Source organism: Echeneis naucrates, chromosome 18 (genome assembly GCF_900963305.1).
Source record: "Echeneis naucrates chromosome 18, fEcheNa1.1, whole genome shotgun sequence".
Classification (NCBI taxonomy): domain Eukaryota; kingdom Metazoa; phylum Chordata; class Actinopteri; order Carangiformes; family Echeneidae; genus Echeneis; species Echeneis naucrates.
In genome coordinates, this window is record NC_042528.1 from 14,209,765 (window position 1) to 14,228,606 (window position 18,842).

The 18,842-nt window shown below is 40.2% G+C and overlaps 1 protein-coding gene across 2 annotated transcripts; it reads left to right on the plus strand.

Annotated features, from left to right (window-relative positions):
* The first annotated feature begins 1,067 nt into the window (after positions 1–1,067).
* LOC115059113 (CAAX prenyl protease 2-like) lies at positions 1,068–16,144 on the plus strand. 2 transcript variants are annotated; one of them, XM_029526707.1, is made up of 8 exons: positions 1,068–1,392; positions 5,782–5,884; positions 6,013–6,096; positions 7,082–7,160; positions 7,339–7,506; positions 10,925–10,996; positions 11,090–11,152; positions 11,817–16,144. In XM_029526707.1, exons 1-8 carry the CDS (start codon positions 1,223–1,225, stop codon positions 12,044–12,046), a joined length of 969 nt encoding a protein of 322 aa, XP_029382567.1. In that variant the 5' UTR covers positions 1,068–1,222; the 3' UTR covers positions 12,047–16,144. The 2 variants fall into 2 exon arrangements, with proteins under 2 accessions (XP_029382567.1, XP_029382568.1); XM_029526708.1 differs by having other exon boundaries at positions 11,111–11,152.
* The last annotated feature ends 2,698 nt before the right edge of the window (positions 16,145–18,842 follow it).

Sequence of the window (18,842 nt, forward strand, 5' to 3'; positions counted from 1 at the left end):
AAGAAATTTTGGCATGAAAACTTGAGATGTATTTGCTTATTTACCCAAAAATTAAGCATTTGCATTTGAATTTGATTCATGTACTCAAGCAGAATGATTTGCTGGTTGTGCTTAAAAAGAAATTTTCGGAGAAGTCGATGTGTAAATGCAAACAAGAGTTATTCTGGTCAAATATAATTAGGGTTATTAAAATTTTAATGGAAGGGGATTCAGTAACTGCATTGATCTGCAAATACCAGGGGTGTCAAAATTTGTTAATCCAGGTTAGCATTTGCATGATTAATTTTATTCCATTTTTTTATGCAATGAATCTAAATTAATACACAGCGGCTATAAGATTAACAGCCTTAATATAGATAGATAGATATTTCAATTACAACACTAATAACTCTTATAACCAGGATAGATCTTTTTTGCATTTACACATTGACCTTTTGGAAAATAGCTTTTTAAGCACAACCATCAAAGGTTAGGGTTACCAACAACATATATTAAATCTTAAAGTCAAATTGTTAAAATAGCAGTGGTATTGACTATGTCATGGTTCTGATTGATGAACATAGCCATCGTGTTCTTGTTAGTTTTTACTTCTTTGTTATGTAAAAATTAGTAATGACTAGTAAAAAAAAAACAGTTTAATGGTCGTAAAATACGTAATAAAGGAATAGTCTCAATATCTGAGTGAGTGAGTGAGATTTGTGGTGTAACGTTGAAAAGATAAACTATATTTTCAGATGAATTTTTCTGTTATATTGAAATAGTTTCACTTAAATTTTAATATTATTATAGTGACAGGGCTGGAGGTAGTCCTTGGAGAGAGGGCCCTGAGGTGAGGAGACTCTTTAAAGGAATGTGGGAGTGATTTGCCATTTTGCTTTCAGGAAATAACAGAAAAACCTGAAATCTGTTGTGACTCTCAAAGAGCGAAGCTGACAAATAACAGAAGTACACTGTGAGCGCCACAAGATGGCGGCAAAGACACGAGCCGTCAGACCACTGAAAAGGAGCATTAGAACAAGAAGGAGAAACGGAAACCTCTTTATGACGTAGAAATACAGTGCCGGGGAAGCTAGCACTCCAACTAGCCACGTTAGCTTACATTTCGAAAGTGGACTATTGACAGTTTCCCAGCTCATGTTGGCGTGTGTTTGATCTGGGTGGATGGTCCAGCCACCGTCCGCTGCCCAGTAATTGTGTAGTATAGACTAAACTGGCGGTCATCATGGCAAAGCAGAAGGATTTCTCACTAAACCTTGTGTCAGACGAGATGACACTCAGCAATGGCGACTTTGTAGCTCCAGAGGGCTTATGCTGGCTGTCGGTGGTGTCCTGCCTGCTGCTTGCTTGCTCTTATGTCGGCAGCCTGTACGTGTGGAGGAGTGACCTGCCGAGGTGAGCCAAGGCAGCTGTTTATCGGTTTAGTGAGCATGGTGTGCATATAATGCACCCTACTGACGTTGTGTCTGTCAGCCAAACGTGTGGTTTATTGCTGTTAGGTTTGTTGCTCGACACTCGCTGGGCTGTGACCTAAAAGTCGGTAATCTCGCGTGTGAGTCATGAACGACACAGCTTCCCTCCGAGCATGTGTTGCTCACTGTGACAGACATCAGCGCCGCTTCGTGGTCGCAGAAACTAGTCGCCTTTGGATGCAGCCCAGTCCGGCCCCGCCTGTGGGACCAGGATGGAACCTTCACTGCTCCACCGGAGTCCTAATACCTGCCGATTGGGTCAATAGGACCCTGCCAGGGATTCAGTCAACTTATCAATGTCATTATATGCAGTGTGATCATAAACATAACATGATCAATGATCATAATGTGACTGACACGTCTCTTTAAATCCAGCTCTCCATGTGATGCGTGTGCCACTATTAATATTTTTGGAATCTTAGTCCACACACACACACACACACACATATGGATTAATTTAGATTACAAAAATCATATCACAATAAAGCACTCATGAAAAAACGGCAATATATAAATACTTGTTTTTTTTAAGCTAAAGAGCAGATGTGGTGTACAGACTGCAATATGTATATTAAAAAAAACCCATAGAAACCAAGTCATATTTAGAAACCACTGTTTTGCTTTCTTTTTTCTAAACAAACATCCAATAGCCAATACCGCTGCTATTCTAACCATTTGGCTTTAAAATTTAATATATGTTGTTGATAACCCTAACCCTTGATGGTTGTACTTAAAAAGCAATTTTCCAAGAGGTCAATGTGTAAATACAAACAAGACTTGTCCTGGTCGTTACAGTTACCTTAAAATATTTTGATATATATATATTAAGTTTGTAAAACTTTTTTTCCACTTCTTGTAAACGAACAAATATCCACATTGACTGACTAACTTACAGTATTTAATTTTTTATCGTAGAGGAGAGCTGGCCACTTCTTATCAAAAGAAATAAAATTAAATCAGATTTATTTATATAGCACCAAGATTGTGAAGTTGTCAAAGTTGGGTAGAGTGGGGAGAGATGAGAGCAGGAGGAGGGGATATTCAATACAACTGCAGGCAGGGACATATGATGCTGCATGAAGTTCATAGAAATGATGCTGGATGGAGCTCATGAAGACATGAGAGCAGCAGGCATTGCAGGAATATGGAGTAGTGATGATTCAGCACCTTCAGGATGAGGACAGGGAGAGAGAGGAGAGGAGCTGGGAGAGACAGAGACTTTGGGAAACGTGGTTAATATATAAAGTACACATGCTTAGAACTGGGGGAAAACTGGGATTTTGGAGAAGCATAGTTATTGATATGTCGGCGCATGCAGAGGGGAAGGAGAGAGGGAGAGAGGTGCTCAGTGCTTCCCTCAGCAGTCTAGGCCTGTAGCGGCATAGCCAAAGACTAAATGAACTTTAACTTTTTAACTCTCAGCTCTGTCATACAAAAAAGTTTTAAACCTGATCTTGAAAATTGCTAAAGAGTCCTCCCCCTGGACTGATACTGAGAGTTGGTTCCATAGAAGAGGAGCCTGATAACTGAAAGATCTGCCCATTGACTCTTGGAGACTCTAGGAACCTAATAAACCTCCATCTAGAGAGCGGAGTGGCCTACTACTCCTACAGTAAGGAACTATGAGCTCTCTGAGATATGATGGAGCTTGGTCATTAAGAGCTTTATACGTTAAAAGAAGGATTTTAAATTCTACTCTGTATTTTACAATGAAGAGCAGCTAACACAGGAGAGATGTGATCTCTTTTCCTAGTTCCTGTTAATATTCGTGCAGCAGCGTTCTGAATCAACTGAAGGCCTTTTAGAGATTTGTTTGGACATCCAGATAGTAATGAGTTACAGTAGTCCAGCCTAGAAGTAACATAGACTAGTTTTTCTGCTAGATTTTCTCTCTTGAGACAGGATGTTTCTGATATTCCTAATGTTTCATAGGTGGAAGAAAACTGCCCCACTGATTTGTTTTATGTGAGGGACAAAGGACATGTCCTGGTTAAAGGTTGCTCCAAGGCTACTTACAGTGGAGTTGGAAGCCAAAGTACTGTAATTTCCGGATGATAAGACGCTACTTTTTTCACACGCTTTGAACCCTGCAGCTTAAACAACTCTGTGGCTAATTTATGGATTTTTACGGGTAACAAGCTTCATGCTCCCAATACATTTATTGTCATATCAGACCAATGAAATTACCGAACAGGTCACAGTGGACCAATGAAATAGTTTGAATTAAATTAAACGCACCCACACTAAATTCTTAATATAATTCATTTATTTTGCGCTTCATGCAAACACCCTTATCATGGAAAACACACAGCTTTCCAATTAAACAGGATCGATCTGGCGAAAAGGTGAAATCTTTGTGTAACAGATTTCCTGTCATATACCATTTCCTCCCATATTTCCTACACCTGTGGCTTATAAAGAAGTGCAGCCTATATATTCTCTTAAAATTTTGTGGGTGCGGCTCATATTCAGGTGCCCTCTATAGTCTGGAAATCAGGGTAATGCCATCCAGACTGATTAGATGATTAGATAGTGTGTTTCTGAGGTGTTTAGGGCCAAGTACAATAACTTAAATAAGTTTTGTCTGAATTTAGAAGTAGAAAATTATGGGTCATCCAGACTTTTGTGTCTTCAAGACATGTCTGCAGTTTGACTATATGACTAACTTCATTTGGCTTCATTGATAAATACAGCTGAGTATTGTCTGCGTAGCAATGCAATTTGATGCTGTGTTTCCTGATAATGTTGCCTAAAGGAAGCAGATACAGAGTGAAGATGACTGGTCCAAGTACCAAACCCTGTGGAACTCCATAATTGGCTATAATGCGTGAAGAAGAGCTATGTTAACATGAACAAACTGATGTCTATCTGATAAGTAGGATTTGAACCACCTTAGTGCAGTTCCTTTAATCCCAATTTCATGTTCCAGTCTCTTTAAAAAAATATCATGATCTATGGTGTCAAATGCAGCACTGAGATCTAACAGAAGTATGAAGGTTGATCCATTGTCTGAGACCATTTGAATATCATTGGAGACTTTAACCAGTGCTGTTTCCAGTGCTGTGATGGGCTCTAAATCCTGACTGAAACCTTTGCAGCCAACCACTCCTATGCAGATTGGTTTGCTACTGCTTTTTCAATTATTTTAGAAATTAACGGAAGATTTGATATGGGTCTATAATTGGCCATTTGTATCAAGATTGGGCTTTTTAAGTTGGGGTTTGATGACTGCAGTCTTAAGTGTCTGAGGTGCATAACCCAAAGATAAGGTCAAATTAATCAGATCTAGAATGAACGGCTCGATTAAGTAAAAAATCTCTTTAAAGAGGCTAGTTGGTACGGGGTCTAATAGACAGGTGGATGATCTGGATGATGAAACCATAGAAGCTAGCTCTGAGATTTAGAGGTGAGAATAACTCCAGATTTAAAATAGGCATTGCAGTTGATTCAGGAGTTGCTGTATTCAGTAGAAGATAATTGTCTAATGTAGGTAAGAGCTAATGAATCATTTCTCTGATTGTTACTATTTTATTATTTTATCTGTAAAAATCTTATGTACGATGTTACTTGGAGTGGCGAGAGATTTATGAGCCAGCAGTGCTCACCACTAGTGATCGCCCATCACGACTGAGCACCCTTCCAATTGACAGTCCTGCATACTAATGTTCGACTTTGCTCTGTACTGCCGGCTGCCATCTTGGACAGTAACTTACAACAACTCTGCTTGAACTACCTTCATTAGGGCACTACTCAATATGCACTGCCAGAGCTGCCTTTTTTCTGGATTTTGAGACGAGATCTGGATTTTAATCAAATATGTTTTCTGTACCTCCAAAGCACTACACTTAACCTGCACAGCTTCAAGCTGTTACCCGACAACCCATGAGCAGTCATAATAATGATTAATATTGAATGAGAGAATTTTAAAGCAAACTTTACAGTCATGACATGATGACAATAGTTGTTTCTCTTGGCTACTTTCATCATGTGCAACAGAGCATTGATATGTTTGTGACTTCAAAACAATGCTAAATTATTTGATATGATTTGAGACTCCTTGATTTTCATCCACTATTCTGGAATGGTAAATGATACCAGGAAGTTGCAGTTCCAGGGAGAGATCTGGTCAGTTTGACAGCTATGTAAGAAGCTGTGAATGGAGGGAGGATAAACATTCAACAGTTTGACAGTTTTAAACAGAACTTGGTGTAACGTTGGGGGTTTGGGCTGGTAAAATCCTTGACTTCTCAGCTGTTTTCATCCTATTCTTCATGGGTGTTGACAATTAATGTCTGCATTACTCCACTCTCAGGGATCACCCCACTGTGATAAAGCGACGCTTCACCAGTGTCTTGATCGTGTCGGGCCTGTCTCCACTCTTTGTGTGGGCATGGAGAGAGTTCACCGGTGTTAGGGTGAGTCAGTGATCCATCATCTATCAGTTACAACACTTGAGAACTGCTGTTTCTGACACATTGCCTTCTCTGTTCTGTTATTAAACAGATACTGACTTCTCTCTACTTTTTGCGTGTGTGTGTTTCAGACTGGCCCATCATTACTTGCTCTCATGGGGATCCGGTTTGAGGGCCTCACCCCTGCCATCATACTTCCACTGGTGCTCACCATGGTAAGAAACTTGATAATGATCATAGTCAACTGGCTGGATGGGGGGGATCAAAGATGTTAGTTAGATGAGAGAGGGTTGCTGTGCTTAGATGTGCTGCAGCAACATGGCAGCAAAAGAAACTGCTTCAGTTAGTTTCAGTTAGTGTCAAAAGCCGCAGAGTCAAAACTTGTTACATCAGTACACATGTTATGCACTTGTTAATATTGTTATTTATTTCAGTCTGAGCTCTGTTTTGGGGATATAATCATACTTGTAGTTTTGGGTCCCCAGTTGTCATACCTGGGGACTTAAACAGGAAGTAAAGTACTACTATCGATTCAGTGTGTTAGCTGTGGGGAACATCATTTATAGCAACATAGCTGTCTAAGGAAAACTTAAAATCTTCACGATTATGGAGACAGAGTGCAGATTTTTTCCCAAATGAAACTGTGGATTTTTATTCATCCAAAAGTGTCCCACTGACTTTAAATGCAGTGTGTGTACTGCCTCCATGTTCGTCATTGACAACCACTGGTTCTGCTCCTACTGTTATTGGTGAAGGAGCTGAATCATCGGCCCAACTATGATAACTTACTTCCTGTTTTTAGGTTCCCTGTCTCCTCCACCTCTTGGAGCATCTTTATCCCTCTCTCCCTGTGAGCCAGAACTGGATCAGGTTCTGTTAAGTTGCCTTTACTAAGTCCAGTACAGATTGGTCCACAGTTCAGAGAGTACAATAGCAGGAGATTCCAATAAAAAAAAAACCCAAACAACTGTAGTTTGTTAAATCATAACATAAAATTGCCTTGAGTTTGGCTCAAAAATATAAAACACCTCAAACACATGAAATACACATTCTGACCCGTGAGAAAGAGAAGGACACACAAAATCTTATGCTCCCTATTGTGCTTTAGATTAGAACAGAAGATAAATATCCCTTTATCAAATATGTTTGGTGCAAGTTTCTCTCATTCTTTCCCACTCTCTATCCCTCTATCTGCTGCAGGTTCTGTTTCTTGGGCCCATCATGCAGCTGGCCATGGACTGTCCATGGAGCTTAATGGATGGAATCAGGGTTGTGTTTGGTGAGACTTTCAACATTTGAAACTTGTCCAACCACTCCACCTTGTTACTTTTGCATTTACACCCAGTGTTAAAGCAAATTTCCAGAAAAATCTATTTCTGTGTGAAACATGAATTTCCAGAGGTGTAAACAGCAGAGGGAATAAGTGCCAGCTCTGCTCTGCATTTGTCCTCCTGCAGACCCTTGTTTCTGGATGTTGTGTCTCAGTGACATGCGCTGGTTGAGGAATCAGGTGGTGGCTCCATTAACAGAGGAGCTGGTGTTCAGGGCTTGCATGCTGCCCATGCTGATCCCCTGTGCTGGTCCTTCTCTCGCCATCGTCACCTGCCCTCTCTTCTTTGGAGTGGGTGAGTACTAATTCCTCTACTCTGTAGGACTGCCCCACCCAAAAAACTAGTCAAAATGCTGAGTGTGACTTACCACACACATCTATAATTTTGACAAACCAACATTTGTCTTCAAACAACTCTCTGGTTGTGGAGAGGTGATATTTTCCTGACCACCTGATGAAATTCAAATTTCAGAAAGTGTTCTCTAAAGTCTTACAGACTAAGATCTTTTCCTAATGTTTCAGGCTGCTTCTTTTTTTTTTTTTTTTTAATGAATTTTATACTGTAACTGGAAAAAAAAATAGCAGAAGAGTCCTGTTGTCCTGGGACTGGGGCCTTCCTTTTTTCCGCATAATGACGATACAAACAGCCCATTTTAACCATACTGTACACTTAAAATATGTTTAAAAGATATAGTTAATAAAAAAAACCCCACCCCACCCCATAATCTATCCACAAAAAAGACTCCGGGCAACAAAGAACAAAACAACTTCAAGAACCATCCCATAGGTTTTCATCATTATACATCATCATGGCCCCCCAGCAAGAGAAAATCTGTAAGCAGAAGCCGATCATATGAAAATTACAATGATATAACTGAGAGTCTGTGGCGGTTTCCAATCTCCTGTTTCTAGCTCATCTGTATGTATGTATGTGTACGTGTCAGTTAGCATGTGTTTACAATGTCTTAGACAGTTTACTATTTCATGGAAAAAAATTGTTCACTTTGAATTTGATGGCAGCAACGGATCTCAAAAAAGTTTGAGGAGGCAACAAAAGGCTGGAAAAGTGCTTGGAACAAAAAAACTAAAAATAATAATAACAGGAGCATTTCAAAAGTAATTAGGTTAATCGATAACAGGTCAGTTATATGACTGGGTATAAAGTTGCATTTTAGAGAGGCAGAGCCTCTAGTAAAGATGGGCAGAGGTTCACCTCTGTAGCAAACTGTGTCTAAAAATTGTTCAACAATTGTTCACCAATTTCAGAAAAATGTTCCTCAGTGTAAAATTAAGAAATCTTTCAAGAGCCCACCATCTACAGTGTCTGTGCACCAAGGACAAGGCTGAAAGTCATAACTAGATGCTATGCTCTTTGGGCCCTGAGGTGGCACTGAATTAAAAACAGCCATGACTCTGCTGAACATCACTGCATGGGCTCAGGAACACTTCTGGAAATCACTGTCTGTGAACACAGGTTGTTGTGCAGTCCACAAATACAAGTTAATGCTTTTTCATGAAAAGAAGAAGCCATATGTGAACACAATCCATAAACGGCATCTTCCCTGGGTCAAAGCTCATTTAAAATGGTCTGAGGCAAAATGGAAAACTTTTGTGGTAAGGTGAATCAAAATGTTTAACTTCTTTTGGGAAACCATGGGCGTTGTGTCCTGTGGACAAAAGAGGAGAGGGACTATCCAGCTTATTATTAGCAGAGAGTGCTAAAGCCTGTATATCTGATGGAATGGGGTTGCATTAGTGCCTATGGCATGGGCAGCTTATTTGTCTGGAAAGGCACCATCAATGTTGAAAAGTACATACAAGTATTGGAAAGAGATATGCTCACATCTAAACATCTCTTTTAGGGAAGGCCTTGCATATATCAGCAAGACAATGCTAAACCACATACTGCAACTCTTACAGCAGCTTGGCTTTGCAGGAGAAGAGTCCGGGTGCTGAACTGGCCTGCCTGCAGTCCAGACCTTTCACCATATAGAAAACTTTTGGTGCATCGTGAAACGACAGTTGTTAAAAGAAGAGGGGATGCAATACAATGGTAAACAATGCCCTGTTCCAACTTTTTTGAGATGTGTTGCTGCCATCAATTTCAAAATGAGGTAATATTTTCCATTAAATTGTAAATATCTCAGTGTCAACATCTGATATGTTGTTTATGTTCTATTGGGAGTAAAATATGGGTTTACGCGATTTTCAAAACATTGCAAAACATTTTACACAGCATCCAAAATTTTTTGGAGTTGTGATTGTATCTGAGTACGTCACTATGTGAGTATCAGTCTCAGATATTACTATTAATAGGTAGGAAGGAAGTAAAAAGAGCATATTTGTTGTATTCTATACACTACAGACAAAACATTTCCCAAATTCCCTTTGGAAATATTGCTAGTTAGTGCATTTACTTTCAGAAAATGACATGCTCAAAATTACACAAAAAACTATGCAGTGTTTTCAGACCTCAAATACCTTCAAATACTCAAAAATAAGTCCATATTCATTTTCAAAAAACCACTAATGTGTAAACTTGGGAAGACATTTGGTGGAAAACCCTGATTTTCAGTAACAGCTTTCATGCATCTGGGCATGCTCTCCACCAGTCTTTCACAATGCTGTTTCTTCCTATTGATCACATTCCAGACATTTTCAATAGTGCTGGCCATGATGAGTTTCTGATGTGGTGGTCCTCCATCCACACCTTGGTTGGCCTAGCTTGGCGGCATGGAGCAATGTCGTGCTGAAAAAACAATCCTCAGAGTTGGGGAATATTACGAGAGCAGAAGGAAGGAAGGATAACTGCCAGATGTGTTGTGCAAAGCTAAAAATCTGACTCATCAGATAAGATGACCTTCCTCCAGTCTACTACAGTCCAGTCCTTATAGTCTTTTGCATACCTCAGCCAGCCTTTTCCCTGCTGCTCATTGTTGAAGGGCTTTTTTGTAGCTTTACTCAACTTTAGCTCTGCAGAAGCCTGTTTTGAACCCTTCTTGCCATGCATTTCACCCCAGTGGCCATTTGTCATTATTTATGTAGGCCACTTGCTGAGCGACATTCAAATGAGTTGACGTTCATCCTGGTCTTTGGGGAGTTGTTTTCTTCCTCTGCCAGTCTGCAGCTTTGTCATTCCCAATGTCTGCTACTTGACCTTGTTCTTTTGAACCTCTGAAATTTGGAAGGATGGAAGCAACCTGATGCAAACTGTAACGCTATGCCAGTGAAGCCAGATGTGAACCTTTCTTTTTTCCCTTTTCAACTCTTTTGGCATAGTCAAGTTATTTTTTGATTCCAATTACTTTTGATGTGCTCCTAGCACTATTTTTGCTATCCAGCAGGTCCTATTGCAAGAGAATAGTGATCACCACAGCAATGGTTTTTATCCTTTTGCTTATAAAATAAGATTTTGCTCAAATGACCACTTAATCAGTACCACATTAATTGGAATGACGTATGTATGTACTTGAATTGAACAGAGACTGGAATGGTATGGCTGATATACATGTCAAGATTTCAGAAAGATTTAGCAGTGCAGTTTTTTTCAAAGCTGTATATACACAAACATATATGTATACATGACAGTAATACTCTTGAATTGAAAATGTTTCTAATTAGTTTGTGAAACAGAATTTAATAGCGATAGAGGAGCTCCTGCATGTGTATGAACAGTTTATTTATTCAACCATCTTTCTATGTCCGGCTTTTAGCTCATTTCCACCATGTGATTGAGCTGCTGCGCTTCAGACAGGGGACGCTGTCGGGGATCTTCCTCTCTGCAGGTGAGGACAAGTATCACATTATCTGAAGAGATACAGGAGTAGAAGAGGAATCTTCTGCTGCTGCTTCTGATGATGTTTTATTTTGTCTAACAGTGTTCCAGTTCTCGTACACAGCTGTGTTTGGGGCCTACACAGCCTTCATCTTCATCAGGACAGGTGAGCAGTTTCCATCTTCATCAACTCACAACTAAATTATAATTTATTATCATATAATGGGTGTTGCAGCCTGTTCACGGCCATTTGATACCAATATCAATGCTTTTACACTGCATAGATATTGCATTGCACTTTAATCAGAGAAGACCTTTGTGGGACTTAAAATACATCTATTATGTGTCAGTCAACATCTCTTTAAAATGTGGCTTACAACATTAATGTTTTGTGTTTACATAAAGGAAATTTACACTGGAAACTGGAATATTCACATTTCTTTACAGTGGGCCAAAATGTGTATATTGAGCACTTTTTGGAATTGCTATCAGGTATTCTTTGTCTTTTATTTTGAAAAGGAAGAAGACATGAAATGATGCATCTTTGGCTTTTATTCTTATTTTAAAATGATAACTAATTAAGGTTTCATCAGTGGGTGGATGAGGTTCACTGCCACTTTTCCTTATTGTGGCAGCAGCTTGTTGGTTTTTATACAGGACATGGTTTATGTTTGTTGTTTGTTGGACTCATACCCAGTCCAGGCTTACAAATGTTACTCCTGTATTTTGGTTGTTTGTTCGTTTTACGTCTTCCAGGAATAGACTATAATGCACACAACTGTAAAGTGGTCAACACAGGGTTAACGTGTCCTCTTCTCTGTGTGTCTCAGGTCACCTGATGGGCCCTGTCCTCTGCCATTCCTTCTGTAACTACATGGGTTTCCCCACCATCAGCACAGCTCTGGAGCACCCACAGCGCCTCACCATCCTCTCCTCCTACGTGCTGGGGGTCCTCCTCTTTCTCCTTTTCCTCTTCCCCTTCACTGACCCCTCCTATTATGGTCTCCCTACACCAGTTTGCACCCTCACCTCCTCTCCCAGCTCTCTCTGCCTTTCCTGAACTATGCCCCCTGCCCCAAGCATAGACCTGTTTTTTTGCCAAGTCAGAGACCAGGCCAGGTCAGGTTTGGACTATCAGTGCTAACAGCGATGTAAGCTACATTGCAATGGCGAGGTGAGGAGTCATTCTCTCTGTTCTATGGACCGTTGATGGAGACATGTACATGACACTCATACACAGTATGAGACTGTTCAGCCTCTGTACCTGCAGGCCTTTGCTGCCACCCAGAAATGTGACTGTGGTGTATTACACTGGAGGACTGGTCCTCCCCAGACCCTCTTACACTGGTAGACTACATCAGGTGGTGAGGGAGCATCACAATGCACCACTCTGCTAGAGTTTTGTACTCTGTCTTCTTTAAGGTTAATTGTGATTTATTTTAATGCTGGTTTTAGTTTCGTAACTTGAAGCTATCAGTCACAAACTGGCTGTTATAACACCATATGAACAGTCAATATTTCAGGTGAGCTCATCTGTGGTGAGTTTGTATCCTCGCTGGATTTCCCATTATGTCGTTTTTTGTGCTAAGCTTTAGGTTAGTTTCAAATGTGCTTTATTTTCCTTAGTGTACTGAGTTAATGTTTAGAGATGAAGCTCCCCATCTCAGGCTGGGTTTCAGCTTCAGGTTTTACACAAGTTGTTGTGCTCATTTGAATCCGATGACAATGTCATGGATTTCCACATGTTGTTGTTGGAGCTTGAACCACAAACCCAGAATGTCCTCTGGCGTCAGCATGGAGTCTTGGTCAGTAGTAGATGCTCTGGAGCAGGGTTGTGGGTGTGATATTGGGGGTGGTATTTAACTTAAACATCTTGTATGTGAGTGCAGTAGCTCCAAAGATGGACCTGCCTTGATGGTTTGTGTTGACTCTTCAGGGTGAAGCTCAGTCTGGGATACTGATTGGGATGTGGTCACACAACATTTAAGAGTCAGTATGTGCAGGCTTCTCTGAGACCCTGAAGTCACTGGTACACTGTGTGACCTGGGTTAGGGTTTTTGTGATGTAAACCCCAGCAGTCATTGAGATTGGTTTGTTCATCTCAAAGTGATTTCACATCTGCTTGCTGAGGACAGATCTTCTTTCAGTAAAGCTGTAGTGCACTGTGCTGTGTTAAATCTTTTAGTTGCTTTGGGCTAGACCACAGGAAGAACCACATTCCAGGTCTAACACTACATATCAATGGAGGCATGTCATGCAATCTCAGCTGAATCTCTGGCCCCACCTTCCACAGGTGCTGGAGTGCAATTCATTCAGCTTAAAACAAGTCTTTGATAAAATAGGAGAGTTGAGTTTTTTGGCCTTCGTGTCATTAGGTGGCATGCTTTCAGACCTACTGAACTCTGTTTTTTAGTGTATTTTGCGCTACTGGTCCATCTCTGCTAACTGTTCCACAGATCACGCAGGTCTGTGTTATGGCTACTGGTCCACCAGGTAAGTTCCTCATTGCACGGTGGAGGATAATCTTCATGAGAAGGTCCAGTTTTTTTCATGTTGTGTTCAGACAGGAAATGCATTCAGATACATTCAAGAGTCTGGTCTAAATACCACCTGTCATCCATTGTCATCATAACCAGCAACACAACTCACAACCGCTGAGTTCTCTTTCTGCTTTTCACCCAGATGTAATGTTTGTCCAGGCACACTCTGTATATTTGTATGGCGATTTTGTGGTGCTGTAGACAGGAGGTGACAGGCCACCATCTGCCCCCTGCTAAAGTTATATAGAACTATAGGTTGGTGACTGTCTGGAGAATATGCATACTGTGAACAGGAAGTGGACTGCTTTGGTCTTTAGCAATAAATTCTTTGTTCTATGACAGTGAACAGGAATAGTATAGTCTTTGGATGAAAGAGGGCTACACGATGTATCAGTTGTTGTGAGATGAGATTGCTGACAGCAATGTCAATGTCAAGGAATGGTGCAGTAAATACCTGAAGCTGTTGACAGGGGTCAGCAGAGCACTTCCATCTAATGCACTTTTCCTGTTGCTCCTCCACTGTCATGTAGGAAGAACCTACAACTTGCTGCTCTGGCCACTACCTTTAAATATAAATTTTGTATTTTCTTTGTCTGAATTGCTTTGTGAACATTTTTACCATTGTGGCTGCAGCCACAGCGAGAGCGACAGGAAAGTCAGTGAGACAGAGAGGGGATGGCCTGTAGCAAAGAGACATGGCATGACATCTGATTTGAACCAGGACCACTGTTGTTAGGATTTAGTCTTTGGGGTATGTGGTCTAGCAAGTGAGCTGACTTCCCACTTCACCCTCAGTCACCTCTTCATTGTCATGTTCATCACCTTTAAAAGCTGCAACTCACCTTTCATGATTGAAACTAGGATCTCTCCTCTTTTCTTCCTCTCTACTAAGACAACAATCAGAGATGGCTATTATGTATGTCAATGTACAGTGTTGAATATCAAGACTAAGATAAGTTGTTCCCAATTAAAATATACTTTTGTTTTCAAAAAACAAAAAACAAAAAACCTTAAATCCTCTATGTGTAGATTTTCCAGTAAAATAATAACAGTGCTTGGATTTTCCTTGGTCTAAGTCCCCTGTTTCAAAGGGTTAAGGCGCTGAGCTTTCTGATAAGGCAGCCACACTGATTAGAGCTCAATTAGGCCCATATCCACTTATTTCTGAGGTTGATACTGGAATTCTTAAATAATTTTTTGAACATTCATCTGTAAGGACATAACTGTTATGCGTATCAACAACTATTTACTCACCAGCATAGCTGAGATTGAAGTTCGGCATCAAACTTCACCTTTTACTCACCAACATCTGCCTCCAAAGGTGGAAACAGACACCACCAGATGTTAAGTCTTTACTCATCTTTTCTTCCAACGAAGTTAACATAGTAACAGCTAGACTGGGCCAGTCTCTTTGCTCTCTAGAGAAACTCACTGTCCTGATGACACACTCAGAGGATGTAGTGTAGCCTCCGGTGTTTTAAAGAGAATGATGCTGAAACTTTAGTCAGGTGACCATCACCCCACCTCCTGCTGCCAGGAAAACATCATCAGCACCAGAGAGAACTCACAGAGAATAAGGTCAAATCTCAATACCAATATCTTACTGCAAAATCAGTTATTTAAACAAAGTGCTGCCTTTCAGGGGACTCTCCGCACTGCCTCAGAAACTGCTGCTAGGTGAGGGGGGGCAGACTCAGGCATTTTCAAATAATACACATAGTGGCTTTAATTTAATTTAATTTAATTCTATTATAATAATGTATGGATAAATGTGAAATATCCCACAACACCAGCTTCTGTTAATTAGCTGAACCAAATGGGTAATATCTTCTCTGAGGATCATTTTCTAAAGGAAAACAATTATTTTCAGAGAATAACATAAAATTACTATAAAATGGCTACCTGTCTAGGGTGTACCCCACCCTTGGCCAGTGTGAGCTGGTATTGGCTCCAGCCCCCGCCCCCCGCCCCCCGGCCACCTTGACCCAGAAATAGATAAGTGGCAGAAGAAGGGCCTATCCCTGTCTAATTTAGCTCAAGATGTTTACCAATAAATAGAGGAGCCCATGTCTCTTTATTTTTGTCATAGTGTCCTAAACGGAATGTGAGATCGTGAAGTTCAAGTGAACTTTTCAGATGTCACTGACGCTGAATTCTCCTTGGTGCCTGGGGATCCTGAGTGTTTCCTGTTGTTCACTGAACCTCAGCCGGGACATTTGCATTGAGCCTGCACTGCTGTAAGAATAGAAACAATGTCTTCAGCCAACAATCACACATCAGTGTTTGCTGTTATAATAATATCCAGAGAGCAGCGTCGACAGACTGTCGTCTATTTTTGCTAAGCTTTAGTAGTGCCTGTATTTTAATACACAAATTTCAGAGGAAAAGTCATTTCAGATGAACGTCTTCAGGATGTGTGAAACTCAACTCTACTTATGTTTATACTGAGCACTATATTTTGTAATCAGATCTATTTTGGTGTCAGGAACGAGTGTACAGATATGTGCATGTATTTTATTGCTCACTTGTTGTAACACTTGTTCATTTAGACTTCAACAGTTGTGTTTTAAGACAATCTTTTACAAAACTTTGGAATCACTTCAAAAATGTATTTGTAAATAAATAATGTAATTTTATAAATTTCAGTGTTTGTCCTATATTTTCTGCTGTATAGAGTGAGTTAACCATTCAGCTTTCTTATCCTCGAGTTATGTACTTTAAGCTAAATGTATAAAAAACGGAAAAACTTGCTTTGATGCCCATGCATGTATAAAAACATGCCATTTTACTGCTTTCAGAAGAAACTAACAGACAATCCTTCATGAATAGCTTTAATGTGCACATTGTAGATGCTCCTCTTCATCTTTCATCTCCTCCTGGTCAGTGTTTTATGAACTGAATGTCATGAACGGAAGCTCTTCTAACTGAACTGAGAATCAGTGACCTCTATTCAGATTGTGTTGCAGCAAAAATGCTCCAAAGGGGACCATATTCACCTGCGCACTCACTGGAAAGGCATGGCATGAAAGCGCTCTCACCTGCTCCTGATTGATTATAAGATGCAACTGGTAGGAAAACAGCTTTGATTGCGGATGTGTTGAAGTCATACTTCTCTGTTAGCTTGGTAGCAAGCAGCAATTGCCAGAAGCAAATATAATATTGGTAAAAGTAGGTAAGCTAGTGATATTATGCCGTAGGCATCAACAATGAAAATAAACATGTAACTTTATGTTGCATTAAGTTTGTAACTCAAGGAGGACAGGAAATCAGATCTCTAAAAAAAAAAAAAAAAACTAACTAAAAACAAAAAAAAAAAAAAGTACTGCCTGACAGTTTAATGTCAGGCAGTACTTTTCTGCATCCCAAATGGATCAGACCACCAGCAAAGCTAAGTATGGGGTGAGCTACACAATCAGAGACACACAGCACCACACAACTGTAAACCTTCTATTTTGCCATAAGCTGCTGACTATAACCACAAACTGTTAGCACACACGTTATTTATGTTCAACCATGTCATTTACATTATAGTTTTCACTTTCTCTCCTCATATGCTGAGAGGGTCCGCCTGTCACTCCTGAGAAGAAATGATGATAAAAGTCTAATACTTGTCTCCCTGAATTCACAGCCACTTTGCAACAAACAGCCTTGACTTAAAACCAACCAGTCTGCCAACCCGAACAACCCACAGTCCTCTGACTCCATCTGAACCATAGGAGTGTTTCCTGTTATTGTTCTTCCTGAAAAGGTGAAATATCAATAAAGATGCTCAAACACTCGGATTCCTCTTGAACAATCTAAAATATCTAAAGTCTTTACACAAGCCTCTGTTTTTTTCGTTCATAGTGATCAACAATTTAAATTAAGTCCCTTTTAGGCTTGTTTTTTACCTCATTATTTTATGTTATCTACCTTCATCACATCTATCACACACTCCCCTGCAAAACCAGATGTCCTGACACCACAAGAGTTCGGAACCAAGGGTTCTAAATGTCTTTTGTTTCCCAAATGTATAAGCTGTGTCTTGTGGGTAATAGCAGGTCAGAAACAATTTTAACATATGGCTTTATGGATGTACTGCTTGGCTCCACCAAGATAGTTTCCCTATAGTCAGATGTCCAGACTCTAGGGATCTCTAGGGCAACTACAGGGGGCTTTATAGTAGTTATATTGGAAAAAAACAAGCCCCTCTAACTTTATCCCTTTATCTTATCCTCTCTTGACTTGCCTGTTCTTTGTTAATATATATACAAAAACTTTATTATCCAAAATCGCCTTTGGTTTTAGCATACAATGTACCATAAAAAGAAAAGTAAACAAACAGACAAACTTGTGCACAACAGCACAAAAGCTCTTCCTCCTCCACTGCTTCCCTCTAGCATCATCTTTCGCCTCCATCACTCTGAAAAAAAAAATCAAAGGTAAATTTTAAATGGGTAAGATCAAAGCAGAACAGAGCTTTGGAAAGACAGGGAAGGAGAGAGGAGAGAGTGATTACGAGCTTAATTTGACTTCACACCGTGTGGAAAGGGCAGACATTCATCTGCTATGATCTTGTCTCCAGCAACGTTGCTTCATTTGTAGAACTGAATAAAAATGAAGACCTGATGATCTGAAACCTCTCTGTAACAGGGTGTTGTGAAAGAACGGAGAGAGAAAATTGAATGAATGAAGTGAGCTTTTGACTTTTTGTGTATATTTTCCTGTTTTTTTGACTAGAGGTTTTTGAAGGTGTGGGCAGAATAATTAGTAGATATTGACTGTTTTCTCTGTGATCCAATTTTAGAGGGATTCTAACTGCAACAACCATGAGCTCAAGTGCTTCTGACGGACAAAATCAAACCTGCTCTGAAGGCATGATGTTATTGGAAGCTGTTGGTGGTGGTTTCTCTGTCCCACTGTGTTTCCTCTGGAATGAAACACCCCAGCTGTGAGATAACTTCTGTTATCTCTTCTCTCTCCACACAACAGCAGTGGCTCTGTGGATGGTGTCGCACTTGTCTCCAAGTTCAATAAATAGCCAAGCTGTTAGCCACTTGGCAGCTTATTATCAATATTGAGCGACTATCCGAAGGGTCCAAAAAAATATAGTCGCAGAGAGGCTAAGAAAGGGAAAGGCGATTACCTGCCAGACACGATGGTGGTGAGGAATCACGGCTCCGAGACATATTACCTTTTGCACATTTATTGCTGCTTAAACACAAACATCGGGACGATCACTTCCAAAGCATCTTGTATGAGCACCAAAATGTCAAAGCAAGTAAAAGGCGATATGAAGCAAAGAAAAGTGATGTGATGGCGCTGTGACATCGGTCA